The 16,689-nt window shown below is 42.1% G+C and overlaps 1 protein-coding gene across 2 annotated transcripts in view; it reads right to left on the bottom strand.

Moving 5' to 3' along the window:
* Positions 1–278: 278 nt before the first annotated feature.
* The window catches only part of EPB41L4A (erythrocyte membrane protein band 4.1 like 4A), a 94,525-nt gene continuing 78,114 nt past the window's right edge, over positions 279–16,689 (bottom strand). For both annotated transcript variants that reach the window (XM_081930583.1, XM_081930584.1), the window contains exons 16-23: positions 14,656–14,769; positions 14,141–14,218; positions 12,971–13,090; positions 7,211–7,258; positions 7,040–7,108; positions 3,549–3,659; positions 2,575–2,656; positions 279–792 (exon numbers count right to left, since the gene is read on the bottom strand). In XM_081930583.1, coding sequence (XP_081786709.1) covers positions 664–792; positions 2,575–2,656; positions 3,549–3,659; positions 7,040–7,108; positions 7,211–7,258; positions 12,971–13,090; positions 14,141–14,218; positions 14,656–14,769 — 751 coding nt within the window. In that variant the 3' untranslated portion in view covers positions 279–663. The remainder of the gene's footprint in view (positions 793–2,574; positions 2,657–3,548; positions 3,660–7,039; positions 7,109–7,210; positions 7,259–12,970; positions 13,091–14,140; positions 14,219–14,655; positions 14,770–16,689) is intronic.

The following is a 16,689-nucleotide window of genomic DNA, read 5'->3' as shown; positions in this document are numbered from 1 at the left end:
ATGAGATTTGTAGTCATTGGAAGGGTACCAGGTATGGGAAACCTGCTCTAGAACCACAGTAAAAGATCCTAAAAACATCAACAACAATAGCTTGAATCTTAAGGACCTAATTTTAGGACATTAAAAATTGGAAGGCTGCATACAAGACAGTCTGCTTTTGTGTAACCAAGCAGGATGTAGAATTCACTGTATAAAGTTCTGATAAAATAATCAACATTGCTGTGAATAAGAATGAGATTGCTAGGCAAGTATAGGCATATGAATTACAGTCCTTACTCTTAAATTCAGAAAACATTTACTATTGCACATTTGGCAAGTACATTGCTTTTGTATCTTTGCTGATACTTCCATTTTTTGGATCAAGTCACCCGGGGCATTGTCCATGGTTAACAATCAGCTGTAACTGGTTTTTGGAACTGGAGTAAATCTAAAGCCTTTACTTTCATAGATCTTCCAGTAAGCCAACAGCTGTTTTGTTCAATCCTCTGATATTGGTGTTATCCTTCAGAGCAATTTGCCTCGTCTTCAAGAAATATTTCATAGTTTAAATCTTTGCTTTAATTTAGGTCAAAAATCCCATCTGTGCAGTTTAAGTGTAGTTGGACTTCTGTACCATTTGAAAATGCCAAGGAGCAGCATCCTCTCAGTCCTTCACTAGAAGAATCAAGTCTCTGACTTAAGCCGTGAAGCTTGTACAATTTTTATTGTCTTTGCACTGTGCTTTCCATCCAGGTTGTTGATGGGTGCCTGTGCCTTTTCTTCTATTAGGCTGTCTTTAGATCCATTTTGCCTCTGAAGAGAAAGAAAATGCATTACTAAAAGTTCAATGCACAACCGATGAGAATTAAGTCACGTTCTGTGTTCTGGTTACAGTTCTGCAGAAGGAATTACTGTATTTTTCCATATATAATACAATGCTTTTTGCTTTTAAAATTTAGTCAAAAATTGGGGGACATCTTATACATGGATGGTGAATGCACAGGGGCTCTGGTTGTGGCTCTGACGCTGGTGCGGGAGGCCTGGCCTGGGCTTGGGTTCAGGCTCTAACATGGGTGGCCTGGACTCTGGTTCTTGCTCGATTTCTTAATTTTGGGTCAAAAAAAATGGTTGTCTCATACAAGGGGGACTGTCTTATACACAGAAAAATACAGTACTACAGTCGTACCTCGGAAGTTGAACAGAATCCGTTCCGGAAGTCCGTTTGACTTCCGAAATGTTCAACTTCTAAAGCATGGCTTCTGATTGGCTGCGGGAAGCTCCTGCAGCCAATCAGAAGCCGTGGAAGCCCTGTGGGACGTTTGGCTTCTGAAAGAACATTTGAAAACTGGAACACTTCTTTCTGGTTTTTGATCCGACTCCCAACGATCAAAATGACCAACGTTTGGGAGCTGAGGTACGACACTACTCCCAATATAAACACTGATTTACTGAAAGCAATGCAGAAAGCTTTCAAACTTCAAGTTAGCTAATGACTATAAATTGAAATTAACATTGTAATGCATGGGACTGAGAGTGCGTCTGCGGAGGGATCCTAAATTAAATCCATTAAATTTAAATGTGGGGGCGAGGTGGCATTGGAATTGCTTGGCATTTGATTTCAGCAACATCCAAATACTCTTTGGTAAGTGTTAACAGCATATCATCCTAACAGAATCAATTAGGATGGAGGCAGGTGGCAGGATGGATGAGTTGGTGAATGACTAAGAATGAGGCAGTGAAGTTAGGCTAGGACAGGCATAGGCAAACCCGGCCCTCCAGATGTTTTGGGACTACTATATCCCTAGCTAACAGGACTGGTGGTCAGGGATGATGGGAATTGTAGTCCCAAAACATCTGGAGGGCCGAGTTTGCCTATGCCTGGTTAAGTCCTTTCCTCTGCGTGCTGCAGTCCCAATGAACCACCACCATCCCTTGAGAGCATTTCAGGTGTGGTATTTAGCACTAACTAGAGTCAGACACATGGGACACGGGTGGCGCTGTGGGTAAAAGCCTCAGCGCCTAGGGCTTGCCAATCGAAAGGTCGGCGGTTCGAATCCCCGCAGCGGGGTGCGCTCCCGTTGCTCGGTCCCAGCGCCTGCCAACCTAGCAGTTCGAAAGCACCCCCAGGTGCAAGTAGATAAATAGGGACCGCTTACTGGCGGGAAGGTAAACGGCGTTTCCGTGTGCTGTGCTGGCTCACCAGATGCAGCTTTGTCACGCTGGCCATGTGACCCGGAAAGTCTCTGCGGACAGCGCTGGCACCTGGCCTCTTAAGTGAGATGGGCGCACAACCCCAGAGTCTGTCAAGACTGGCCCTTACGGGCAGGGGTACCTTTACCTTTACTTTTTAGAGTCAGACACAACAATTCTAACTATAGGAAGCCAGTGTAACTTTCACTTGTGTATGTTACTCCTAAGCTCCATTCAGGACTGTATGGGACAGGCTACTGCCAGCGGCTGAATGTAGGTCCAAGTTTTAAGGCCTGGGTCCTAGCTCAGATAACCTAAGCTGAATTAGATTTGGAAGCTGCATAAGTCTCTTTTTGTCCTGCCACTCCCCCAAAATATGCAACTTAAAATACTCAAATTACCAACCTGGTGAGATACTGCAATGGTGGGGCACTGAGCATCTGAGGAACGGGTTACAGGTAATGGAGGTACAAGGTCTGTTTTTGAACTGAAAAAGAAATAGCAAGATGTATGGTGCTTACACGTTAAGAAAAGTTTTGGGGTTAAAAAGTTATCTGCACATGAGCAGCCATCCTATCAGTGCTTTTCTCTCAGTAATAAATACAACTCAAGAAGATATATAGCTGACTGTTTCTCCTATAGCCCAACTGGAACCCAAACAAGAACAACAATCTTTGTTAGACCCCCCAGGATAGGATGGAATTCAATTATTCTAACTTTGAAATGTTCTTAAGTGTTTCTAATTAAGGTTTAACCTGCTGATTTATGGTCCTGTGTTCCAAGGGTTGCTTCCCATATTATGATACAAGTGAGGCAGTGACCTCTTTTCCTTTAAGCAAGAGGAGGAGTAGGAAGAGGCCAAGTGTTTTCATATACTGCCCTGCCCTTTCCTCTAACAGGATAGCACTTCTGATACAAGTGTATTGTGCTTCCGGATATGCAGGAAGGTCCAACATCCTGTTGGCAATGGTGTAGAACAAGCATGTCCAACTCCCAAGAGACTGCGATCTACTACCACTTTTAAAAAAATGGCAGTGATCTACCCATTGGATTTACAAAAGTTGTTGAGCTTTTTTTGTCAATCGTTCAGGATCACAAGATCAACTTGGATCGACCTTGAGCGTCCCACGATCAACCAGTAGATTGTGATTGATCTGTTAGGCCTGGTATAGAAGATTCTAAGCAGAATGAGGAGTTAAGTAACAGGCCAAGGTGCAAACCACTGATCTCTCCCACTCAACTTTTTTTCCTGAGGAGTCAGGCAGGGGACATAAAATATTTAACAAGTTGCTGCACAATAATTTCGTTAAATTGGAGTTGGGGGTAGGGATAGGTAGCATTTATCATTAAACCACTGGCAAATTAAATACTTGACCTACTTAACTTCTGACAGAACAGATCTCTCTCCGTCAGAGCACTGCGACCGTCGATACTGGCGATAACTTCGAGGAGAGTGGGAATGTCTGATGCGAACAGGGTCGCCTTGAGTCCTAAAGTGGAATTAACATTTCCAGGAGCAGATTAGTATCACAAGGGATTCTCATCAAAAAGAATACAAAAGTTGACAACTCTGGAAAGTTGTTTAACCTCCGCGATCAAGTTCATTTGCATCAGGATTTCAGAACCATAGGTCTCCAGCTGTTTTTGGACTACAACTCTCATCATCCCTAGCTAGCAGGACCAGTGGTCAGGGATGATGGGAAATGTAGTCCAAAAACCGCTGGAGACCCATGGTTGGGAAACCCTGATCTAGTCCAACCCCTTGCAGGAATATAAAGCTGTCCCATATGGGGCTTGAACCTGCAACCTTGGCATTTTCAGCATCATGCTCTAACCAACTAAGCTAAACTGTGTGGTGTCAACTGTCAAGTGGAATGTTTCAAGTTATGGGAACTGTTATCACCAGTGGTCAGCAATGTTGGGAGCTGCAATCCAAAACAGCTGGAGACCCAAGTTTGGGAAACCCTGATTTATATTAAGAATGTATAGGAAATTGATAAAATTATCAAACAGAATTTCCCCTCCATACAGTACCCTCAGCTCTGAGAATTAAAAAAACCCACAACTAAAAGATCCACACTGAATAAGAAATTCTACCAATTAGTAATATTAGCATTGGTGAGCAAATGTTGCCAGCAAATGTCTTGCCCTATATTCAATTTTTCCTTCCCTCTGTAGCCCATCCAAGTAGCCCAACCTTACCCTCTGGCTTCTTAGGAAAGAGATTTGTTTCGTTTGTATTCCACCTTTCCTCCACGCAACTCAAGGTGGTGTACACAGTTTCCTTTGGGTTAAGCTGCTTAATTGAAAGTAATGCGAGCAAAATTATTTAAAAATATATTGGGGTGTGTGTACACACACAGGCTTAGGTAGGTGTGAGTTGGGGTTGTTTGACTATGGTTCAGACATTGATGACTTCAGGATTGGATTACTGCACTACACCCTGTGTGCATCCTTTGTATTTGGTCTGGAAAGTAGTTTGTACAGAGTGCTGCAACATGATTTCTGACAGAACCCGTCAGCATGGCTTTTCTTCAGCTGGAACTCACGGAACTCAGTTCCGGCACCTCTCAGGTGGGCGCCATTGCCATTCTAAGAGAACAAGGGATGCGTACATGGTGAATTCCGGCACCTCTTTTTCTAGAAAAATAGCACTGTTTGTCAGTATTTTACACCCTCGTCATAGATTGGGACTGGCTTCCGATTTGTCACTGGGCCAAATTCAATATGAATTATGTATAAAGCCTTCAACTGGTTGGGACCTGTTTACTTGAAGGATCCCCTCAACCCATATGTCCTCAAACTAACTCGTAAGTGCCACTTGATGTTCCTCCTGCACTGACAAGAAGTTGATCCTTTAGTATGGCAATCACCTGCATGTTGAAATTCCCTGTACTGTATTATTTTTGGTGCATGCTAAGAACTTTGGATGCCTACCTAGGCATGTAATATTGACATGTGCTTTTAGTAAGTGTAAGTGTTTTAAAATTACTGTTTTTATTTTCTGCTTCATAAATGTTTATGTAGCTTTTTTATTTCTTAACTGGTATTTTTACTGGCTATTGTAAACGATCATAAACTGCACAGAGGTCTTTTGTTCCAGTAAGTGGTATATAAATTTGGTTACATACAAATGTAAATTTTTCAAAACGCCATCGTGATGGATTATGGATTACTATGCACCTGGAATCAGAGCGGATTTACGGCAGCTACTTAATGAATATTGTGTACACGTGTTCACATATATTTCTTCCTTCGCGACAGACACAATCTCACTTGAAGGCCAGAGGCAAGTTACGATTCTCTCAGCCTCAATGTAGTCTGAAATGTATGGTGATGGTGGTAAAACCGGGCTGCTTAGAAGGCAGCAAGCAGGCAAGGCAGACATATTAGGAAAGCCATGGTATTAAAAATAATAATGTATGACTTGGCTAAGAAAATTATGTGAGTGCAGGTGTTTTTGAAGAAGAGTTTTATGTTCCGTGTCCTACCTGCAGAAGTTTACCACTGTTTGTTTATTTCATTCTCAGTGATGTGACAGAATTGCATTGCGATGTAAAACGTGATCCCTCTCCTGTCAGAAGCAGTTGCTCGCATCTCTACATGGAAGTCCCAAATGGGCTAATTACGAGAACGAAACGGGTGTTTGATCTGAAAGGAGCAAATGTGCTCTGGCAACTGATGGCTGTGTGCCGAGGAAGAAGGGTCAAGCGGGTCAACCAGTCACTTTAGGGGATCAGAGGAAGAGTAAATATTAAAGGGAGAGTTTATAAGTGAAGGTAGCTTGGGCTGAATTTCCCCCAAAGCTGCTCTAGATTTTCAGCTTTATTCTGTATGCTGTTCAGCAAACTTGGCGGGAGCAGAGGGGATGCCACTGAGAGCCAAACTAGACAGGATGGTGTAAGTTCTCTGTGAAAATCCAGGTCGGTCCCAACTGCACAAGGTGGGGAGGGTGGTGGGTTTTAATGTAAACAGCACAAGGTCTGTGATGGGTAAGGAATGTGAAACCCCTTTGCTCTGTCTGTTGTTTACCTTGTTATGGTCTGCTCCCTAAGGTGATTTTCTTTCAAAGTGATATGTGGGTAAACCGTATGCAGAGCGAGTCTGCCCCTGTGGCCTGATAGAGGTGGAAACTGTCTCTCATATCTTGCTATGATGTCGTTTTTATGAAGATATACGCTCGGTCTTTATCACCCCTGTTATACAGAAAATTCCAAGTGGGTCTGAACCTCAGTGCTTAAAATCCCTGATAGAGGAGAAGGATCCAGAGATCACACTAAGGGTGGCCAAAATTTGCGCGGCTGCCATAAAACTCAGGGAACAAGCTGTGCTATTACAAAGACTAAGGCCTCAGATGCAAACTCTAGATAATATTTTAGAGACTAAGACCTAAACCACATTTCTAATGGCTGTCATATTCCTATTGTTTATTGTTATGTTTGATTGTTAATTCGGACTTAATTCTGTTGTGTTTTGTGTTTGCTTGGTACGGTATGTGAATCTGGTCTGGGACCATAATAAATTTCATTTCATTCAAAGTGAGGCTCACTTCTGCCATCAAGGCTTGCTTGGGGGTAGAATTTGTGAGGGAGTGGCAGACTGCAGAGAACTAAGCTGCAAGTGGTGGAACATTCTTAAAAGTAGAATTTATTGGCAACACAACACATATAAGCCTGGCTGAAATAAAATGGAGCTCAGAGACTTCTGTTTAAGGTCTGAGCGATGTTCACAGTGGATTGTGCCTCATTATTTAAGACAGAACTTTGCAGCTCTCTCCAATCTTGCATGATTCTTTCCAATACAAATCTCAGAGTTAGATTTATAGAAACACTCCTGTTCTCTAGAAGTAAAAAAACAAAACACAACTTACTCTATTTTAGTATATGGAATCTCTCTTAATTGTTCCTCAGACATGCCAGATGGGTCCACAAGCTCCTTTCTAGAAAAGGATTGCACACAAAAAATAGGTTATACAACCACATGCGTAAAAATAGATCTGTATTGTTCCATGGAAGCTCCCCACCCCTGCAGACATACTTACTGAATGTGTTTCCACAATTCTTCCTTTGCTTGCACATCTGGACTTCTCCTACATAAATGCAAACAAAAATATGTCATTTCATCAAATGCATAATCCTAGAGCAAAGACAAAACCCTGAACTAAGAATAGTGATGCAACTAGCTAACATTTCTGCAGAGAAATAAGCTTTATGTTTTCATGACATGGAGCGGTGTTCAGAGAACGCCCACTGAAATTAACAAACATGACTAAGCGTGTTCCATTAATTTCAGTGGGTTTACTCTGAGTAAAACCTAGCTGAATATGGAAATGTCCTATTCTGACTAAGTAGTTCTGAGTCTGAACCACATTTTGTCTTCCTCCAGGCAACGGTTCAACTAAGCTGCTCATAAAAATGGAGCCTCTTCAGCTTTGTTTTCCCCTCCTATGTTCTATTAGCTGGAAAACAAATGGGTTTTTTTTTTTTGGAGAGCAGGGTTAATGGTGACATCTCAGCTGACAGTCAACTAAAGTGTGTGTGTGTATCTATTGTAATAATACCACCTTCATACAAAGACTACCCAGCACAAGAAACTGATGACCCAATTTCTCACTCTAATTACCCCAAGGCTGTCAATGCCATGGATTATTTTAATGCTGTTTGTGTCTTTCACCTTTCTTCTCCTCCTCCTCATTCATTTCCCCCTCCCAGTGCCTTTGCCTTCCCTAAGGCAGAAGCCTGATGCATTGCTTAACACTGGGGGAAGGGTTAATAGTACCTTCCAGCCCTGAATGTTGAATTGCTTTATTCTTCCTTTTGGTCCCATTCATGCAAAGCAGCAGCAGCAGCAGCAGCTGTGTACTCTGCACATATCCCGAGGGACTGGCAATCCCTTCTGAATCTATAATACTCAAGGCTCCAGGGAATGTGCATAAGCAATCCATGATTCACTGGGAAGGGGGAGAGAATGGCTTTGATAATGTTTATGTCCCAGCTACCATGGAGAGGGAATGCCCTGAGGCTCAGTGTGCTTGGCATGCTCACAGACCATGCTATCCACTAGATTAGGTGATATTGGTACTTCATGAAAAGTGAAACTGATTCAGGTGGGCCCTTCTTAGCCATAGGGATAAGAGCAAAGGTGCCAAAATGGCGCCCACTAGTTGTTGGCCATTTCAAATTCCCCCAGCCACAGCCAGCGTGGCCAAGGGACAGGGATGATAGGAGCTGTAATCCAAAATCTGGAGGGCATTATAGGTTGTAAGAAAGACACTGGGGGGGGTGAACTTCAGCTTTTGATTATTCTAAGAAGGTTCATCACATTCATCTGCACTCAGTGGCTTAAATGCAATGATGATGATGATCATTAGAGAATAAGTCATTGTTCACTCCACTAAATAAGCCTACATGTGGCTCTGCAATGTTGCTCATGCCTCCTTCATAATAAATGGGCTGTATGGTTCTGCTACTTTTACAGTGAAACCATATTGAGAAATCTGTATTTGGACACAGTGATGATACTGCATGCATGCTATAAGCCCCACCTTCCCTTTCAAACCACCCTTATGTGAGTGAAAAGAACAAATGGTTAAGTTTGTGCTTATGTTTTTAGGAAAACTGGGCTTTGTTGCATGTTAGCATGCTGCCAGCGGCAATAATACGCAAAGACACACGTTAAGGATGTAGCAGAACAGAGGCAAGGTTTTACTCTACATGTCCTGCATAGTATAAAATATTGCCTTTAAGCCTCCACTGAAAAACAGAATGTAGCTGTTCTCCAGTTCCTAATGGCCTATTCTTAGCAAGGGATGAGGAATCTGTTGCTGGACTGCAACTCCCATCATTCTTGATTACTGGCCATGCTGGCTAGGGTTGATGGGAGCTGAGTCAAGTCCAACAACTTCTGGAAGGTGATTAGCAGATCAACAGGATCTGGGACCAAGATCTAATTCCAGCCACATCGCTAGTACAGCAGCACCAATCAGCATGCTTGCATACATTACTCCTTTCTCCTTTAATGTGTACAGGGAGTAGCTCAAATGAACAGTAGGCTTGCTTAGGGAGTATTCGGGCACTCAAAGACACTTGTGCATAAACTTAAAAGCCTAGATGGCCTGAACTGGCAGAAAACTAGTACGCTACACTCATAATTGTGATTTTCGGGTTGGTTGACTTTGCTCCACTTGCAATACCCTTTTAGCTTCAGTAACAGCTGAAGAATCCCACTAGGATCAGAGCTGATATGAGGGAGCTTCCCTCAAACCCCAAAGCAGCCCTGCACAACTTGTGATCCACAATTCCGAAGTGCACAATGCTTGTACAGCAGACCATCAGTAGCTCAGTGAACTTCACTGTTTTCTGCCTGCCCAGGACTATAAAGACATGAGCGAAATACTCAGCTACATGCCTGGTGGTCTGTATTCAGCATGGGGAGCTGCAAGTTGTGCAGGTCTGCGGTTCTAAAAGAAATCTGTGGTGCACTGGAATTTAATCAGGAGAGAGGTATGCGTGTGGCTTTTTTTATTCTCATTTTATTTATTTTTTAAAAGAAACTTTAACCAGCTCCTATATGCTGGTTGTGTCTGTATTACCTTTTTTTTTGCTTGCATTTTCACCTTTATTAATAATTCAACAAGAATTTATGATTTGCCACCAGGCAACGTTTTGTGCTTTTAACTATGGATTATTTTTACAGCTATTCTTAATTCTGAAAAGCCCTTTGGCAACACAGATGTTTTGCTTGAACTCTTAGAAATGATCCCCACAGCACTAGAACACTGAGCTTTTTATGTTCGCTGTTGTCGTAAAAAAGAAACTTCTTTTCACCTTTCTCACCCCATCCACAGGCAAAACACATAGATGTTCTTTTTCATTTAATAATTTACTGATGGACTAAAAGGTATAAGTGCTGCATAAAATCAGCCAATTATGTTAAACTGGCATACCTACCTTTATTGTATATTATAGTTCTATAATAGACTAAGTTGGCCTTTCAAAATGACTAATCTTTTATAAGAGCATTAAAAAATGCATTTTTATTTGCTATGTATTTATTGAATAAAGTATCCCAAACACATCCCAAACACAAACCCACACACCCACAACAGATCAGTAATATCCCTTATTAAGCCTATTAAAATCAGATGACCAGGTATATTCAAGCATTTATAAAGTTAACATCTAAAACTTAAGTGTTTAAATGACGCTAAAGACAGCTTTCATTGCCGGAGTGATAGCAGGTGTCTCTTTCAAATGTATTTCGTGTAGCAGGGCAAGAGCAACTATAGGAAAGATTTTCATTTTGGTCACTCTGCTGTACCAAAACAGGCACGAAGCAATGCTGGTTGGCTGTTGCAGGTGGGGCTTGAGGGGGCCTTTGACACACTTACCCCCCACATCCATCACTAACGAGAGGCTGCTGGTCTCCAGCCCTTAAGAGTCTGCAAGCATAGCACAGAGGGTGCACTATTACTGCTAAGTGTGTGGTTTTCCAGATCAAGGCCAATGGGCATTAATCTATGTCAGTGTCATTTTCTATGGCATAACTCCACAAACCTGGATGGGATTAGTTTAGGCGGGGTTTCCCAAACTTGGGCCTCTAGCTGGGGGTTTTTTGGGACTACAACTCCCATCATGCCTAGCTAGCAGGGCCAGTGGTCAGGGATGATGGGAACTGTAGTCCACGAACAGCTTGGAAACCCAAGTTTGGGAAACTCTGGTTTAGAGCATGGGTGGGGGAATCATTGGCCTTCCAGCTGATGTTGAGACTTCGTCTCCAAGTAGCAGGGATGATGAGACCTATAGTTCATCAACAACTGGAAGACCAGAGGCTTCTGACTTACATTGGTGAAGCTGTTCATTAGCAGAGCAGATGCTCTCCATGTCTAAGGTCCAAGATTCAGTCCCTGGCATCTCCAATTAAAAAGGATTCAGGACAGAAAATACCCCTGAAATAAGCCGTGGACAGCAGCTTTCTTACTCCCTATATCATGGGTAGGCAAACTAAAGCCCGGGGGCTGAATCCTGCCCGCAGACAGTCCAGGAATCAGCATGTTTTTACATGAGTAGATTGTGTCCTTTTATTTAAAATGCATCTCTGGGTTATTTGTGGGGCATGGGAATTCGTTCTTTCCCCTGAAAAAATATAGTCCCCCCCCCCCACAAGGTCTGAGGGACAGTGGACTGGCCCCCTGCTGAAAAGGTTTGCTGACCCCTGCCCTATATAGTCTTTTCATTCATTGTACCACTTTGTAATGCTTTTTCCTATTGCATTACATTAATTTTTTCAGTCAAAGAAAAAGCCTGGAAAACTAGTCAGTTATCAGGCTGTCAAATTATAAACTCATTTATAATATTCAAATTGACCACAAGAGGGAGCCTGTGCCGTCTCGTTTAAGTAACAAGTTCACCCAACAAAATTAAGTGGAAAGTTAAAACAAAAACAAAAAACCTTCCTGCAGAACAGCAGTTCTGAGGCAGAGCAGGTTTTTCTCAAAATGTACAAGACTTGGTATACTTAATTATTCTGAAAATCTGAAGCACTCTAGTCTTGCAATACAAAGAGATGTTCCCCACTTTGGCTTATGCACTCTCTCAATACAAATGAGAATATTTGCAAATGCCATTTAAATTATGCCTGCATGTGTACTGAGTTAAGGCAGCATTTCTGTGCCATCTTCAAGATGCCAATACATACTTTTAACACAGTAATTGATCTGATTCTCACAGTTTCCCCCCAGAAGTATTTCATTAGTAGAAAGGGCTGTCTTGTAGGAAATTTACATAAAGTCATGTGCTGCAGTTCTTAAACAACTATTATAGTCAGGGATATAAACTATAAGTCATGCAATCTATTTTTGGAAATGTATCTAAAGTAGGCAGGGCAATTGGGGGGGGGGTCTTTCTGAGCCAGAATTCAACAACCCCCTAAGGTCATTTTTTCTACCCATGACCCTGGAACTGTTCAGCATATTTTTTTCAAACTCCTATCAGTCTTGTTTCATTTTTTCCCATAGAACCAATATCTAAGATTCACAAAGGGTTTTTATCTAATCACACTTATATGGCAAACATGAATCAGATAGGAAAAACACACTCTCCACATTTTTAAATATGCCAGTTTTTCAAAATCAGTATACAATTTGGAATGCGCAATCTGTATATTCAGCAAACTGCGTGGCAATTGTTAAAAATTCAGCATGAAAATGATGCTTAAAAATAGTGGCAGGTTTTGTAGATAATAGGAGTCTAGGACATTTTTGAGATTTCCAAAATAACACACTCTGACTCTTTTTCAAATAGTGCTATGTATTACAACATAAAAATAAGTAATCTATAAACCTTTGGAATGGGATATAGTAAGTGAGAAACTAAGCAACTGGTTGCTTCCCCAGGAAAATAAAAAGTGGAACACTGACTGATTTTAGCCTCTGTCTTGTGACTCATTTCATTTTGGCCGGAATTCTACCTGCAATAAGAGTTAATAGGTCTAACACATTTAGTCTGAACTGATTGTATTATGCAGCTGACAGTACTTAAATTCATTTCCACTATAGATCTCTCTTCCCCCACTCTGCAGACTCCGTGCTAGATTTTGAAACTGCCATTTGTAGTTAGGTAGGAACTGCATGAATGAACGTAAACATGTACGTATCTGTATGTATACATTTATCTTGCTTGGAGGATAGATAATAAAATATGTAGCTTTCACGTATGCAAAAGTAGAGAGCTGTAAAAACCTTGTTAGAAGTCATTGTTTTAGATGTATTATAACAATTCGATAACAAGCGGGATTAACGTACGATCGAGATCTGTGCCTGGATCGCCGGTGGTTGGGATCAGATTGGTTTTTCTCTTTTTGCCGCCTCTGCACTGCTTCCCACTGGGGACCTGAATCAACCATGTCATTCTCCTGCCGTACCCTGAGGAAAGAGTGAATGCTGAGCGTGAATATCTGATGGATCAGCGTTTTAGTGATTTTTCACCACTTTCTGAGAAAGTACATTCAGCTTCAGCTTTGTGAAAAGCTTTTTCATGCATGCAGGTGAGAGAAAGAACATTATGAGACATAATCCAGTCCAGGTTGTAACTCCCACTGATTTCAGTGGGAGATATTATATGCATAACAACATAAAAAAAATCTACCTTAGAGTTGGTCAGACTATTTATCTAGTATGCTATTCTCTACTCTGACTGGTAGTTCCCAGTGCCCCAGAAATAAGGTAACAGACAAGACCTACATTGATTTGATTTCTCTGTCATATATGCATACATGTGTACACACAATCATATTCATGCTGTTTAACTTGCCGTTATCACCAAAGTTAAAGACACAGACAACGGGGGGAAACTGCTTCTACAAATAGATTAGCAAGGCAAAAACGATCCATATAGATTTATATTTAAACAAAATGTGCCCTAAATTAGACAAGTGGTTTTCAACCAGTGTGCCATGGCACCATGGAGTTCCTTGAATCAGGGTGCCATGGGCAACACTGGCCTCTGTCCCTCTTTCCTTCCCTCCCTCCTCTGATGCCCTCTCACATCTCTGTCTCCCAAAGGTTTGCACATCTGTTTGTTGCAGCAGCCCTGGCTACCAGCTCCACAGGCGAATGGTGCCTCTGGGGCTGGCCAGGGGGTGCTTCCCAGGCCCCTGGGGGGCAGTGGGAGGAGGCATCTCTCTTTGGGGCAGGGGGGGCAGCCCAGAGACCAGTGACAGCAGCAGTGTTGGCTAGAGGACTCCCAAGGAGAGGGGAGAGGAGACTGAGGGAACACTCCCCTAGGGAGGGTGTTTGAAAGGGGGTGAGGAGCTGCTGCCTCCTCACCCCAAGGGGTGACATAAACGGGCTCCTGAGCCCCACAAGGGTTCTGCAGAAAGAATGTAGTTGGTCAAGGGAGCTGTGGAAACAAAATGGTTGAAAACCACTAAGTTATACAATTTGTTTCGAGTGCTGGCATAATTTCTTATTCACCTATGTCTCTTCTTCCGATGTTCTCTGTTTGAATTTTCTGATTCACTGCCACTGCTGGTATTGCAACGGGACCGTGATCTAGAAAGGAGGCAGGCAGAACAATGTTCAGAAAACAATTAAATTTGTCTTATATTATTAAATTACAACAGAAAACAATGGGAGCATTTTGCTACGGAATAATAGACAAATTCTCACTGTTGCATCAGTCCTGCTATGATAAATGTTACGTTGTCCCAGTCCCACTATCCCTTTGCTGATGCACAAGGAGCTGTACCAACAGGCTTGGGAGATGCCCGAGCTTTACAGAAGTAAAACAAAATAATACTGGGATGGGGAAACCAAAAATAGCTCAATGGCTATTGAGCATGCTCGGTAGCTGTGGAATGTTCACTGTTCATTGGAAAAGATAAATGGAGTAGAATGCCCTGCTGGTTGGCAAGAACCCTGAACATTAGCACCTCCTGCTACGAAGAGAGGGTGCAATGGGAAAAATTTTTGAAGACCCAAACTCTCACCTTCGTCTAAGTGGCACTCCAGGCTCATTTTCACTCCCTCCTGAAGGATGTCTTCTTCGTGAATTAGGGAATTTTGGAGATCTGTTGCGGTCACTGGGAGAATTATAAAGCCCACTAGGGTCAAAGAAGAGTGAAAGTCAACAGATGAACTCCCTTGATTTTCACAGCAAGTATTGCAAAGACAGATTCTCATTTATTTATATTATTACTTTGTTAGTGATGGAAAATGTTGGCATTTTCTACGTTGATGCATATGTCATTTTAACAGGTACATAGGTAAGATTTGGCCAAGCTAAGATGAAATATATTATGGCCTTTCTGAAACAAATTAAATATATTATTCTGAACTCTGCAAGTAAAGAACAATGGTATAGAAATGAATGTTTACAATACAGTAAACGTATTTCCACTGATGCAATTGATTGAAGTAGTCATAAAGCAGAACCGGGGGGCGGGGGGGAATTATTCATTCATAGGAGGATTTTTTGAGCACACAAAAAAGTCTTCAACTACACCATTTCCTTATAATAAGACCTGCACTGCCCACTGAAGTCAAAAGATGTAAAGAACCCAGTTAGGAACAGAATTACAACCTTATTATCTGCATATATCATCTTCTCCACAAATATCGTTCATTAATATTCATTAAGAAATTCCTAATGCCCCATAATTCCTAATGATATTAATGAATCACCAAGTATTCACAGTTCATTTACATGAAAAATATGCAAGTGGGGACACGACATAACACTTGGATCACCCAGAGTTATTTTTTTCTGGCATCAGCCTAATGGCTTCAGGTATGTGTGCTGAAGTTTTGCCTCTCTCAGTCAATAATGCAAAAACGTACATTTACTGGGCTTTATATTTTGAACAACTGAAATGTGTTTGCGTAATGCAATCTGTAGATCTTTCTACAGACATAAATCCTTGTTTACATCAATATGTACCCCGTATATGAAATGAATCGTGTCACATATTTTCGCCAGGAAAATATCCAAGGCACTCCTATTTTAAAAAGAGCTAAACATGGTGGGAAGGAGCAATGGGATGGGTCTGCACTGTCACTTTCAGCCACTGAACAGCATGTTCCTACACATATTTGTGTTCAACCCTTACATAATATGGAAGCGCACATGGGTACACCTAAAGCATTTTTGCACCCACAAAGCATTAGCAAAGAACCCTCCTTCTCTGCCCTCTCCATACAGCTACCCAGAGGTGGTGGAGGGAATGGAACAGAGATAAGGAAACACTACACCAGTGTGGTGTAGTGGTTAAGAGCGGTGGACTTGTAATCTGGTGAACTGGGTTCGCTTCTCTTCTCCTCCACATGCAGCTGCTGGGTGACCATGGGCTAGTCACACTTCTTTGAAGTCTCTCAGCCCCACTCACCTCACAGAGTGTTTGTTGTGGGGTAGGAAGGGAAAGGAGATTGTTAGCCACTTTGAGACTCCTTAGGGTAGTGATAAAGCGAGATATCAAATCCAAACTCTTCTTTATCCTTCCCCACCAACAAACATACACCTATCCCCGGGAACTCCACATAGACACATGGGAATCCATTTTCCTATGCCAACCCCGCCCCCTTCTTTCTCCCCCCCCCCCCTTCTCATGACAATCCCTGGTCCTTTTTGGTCTCAACTCTCCATCTACAGGGATAGCAGTGTCAAAAGAAAAGGAAGAAGAGCTGCTGGCAGCTGCTCTTAAGGTGGAGATTAAGTTGAATGTGGGCAAGCACACTCCAACCTCTCATTTATCAGTACTTAGCAGGCAATGCCTAGGACTAGGAATTGGTTTCACACCCACACACATTTCAGATGGAAGGACAGGGCACCTCTACCATCGGCAGAAGCTTCTGCTTACCCAATCCTGTTTTTGTCCTATTGTCAGCACAGCCTGAATGTGTTCGGATGTCAAAAGCGGTACACTCACAGGTTTTTAAAATGTATATACCGTATTTTTCGCTCTATAAGCTGCACCAGACCATAAGACGCACCTAGTTTTTGGAGGAGGAAAACAAGGGGGAAAATA

Source organism: Podarcis melisellensis (genome assembly GCF_964234715.1).
Source record: "Podarcis melisellensis genome assembly, chromosome: 11".
NCBI classification, from domain to species: Eukaryota; Metazoa; Chordata; class Lepidosauria; order Squamata; family Lacertidae; genus Podarcis; species Podarcis melisellensis.
The sequence above is the reverse complement of the archived record's forward strand: the minus strand, read 5'-3'. Positions and strand labels throughout refer to the sequence as shown.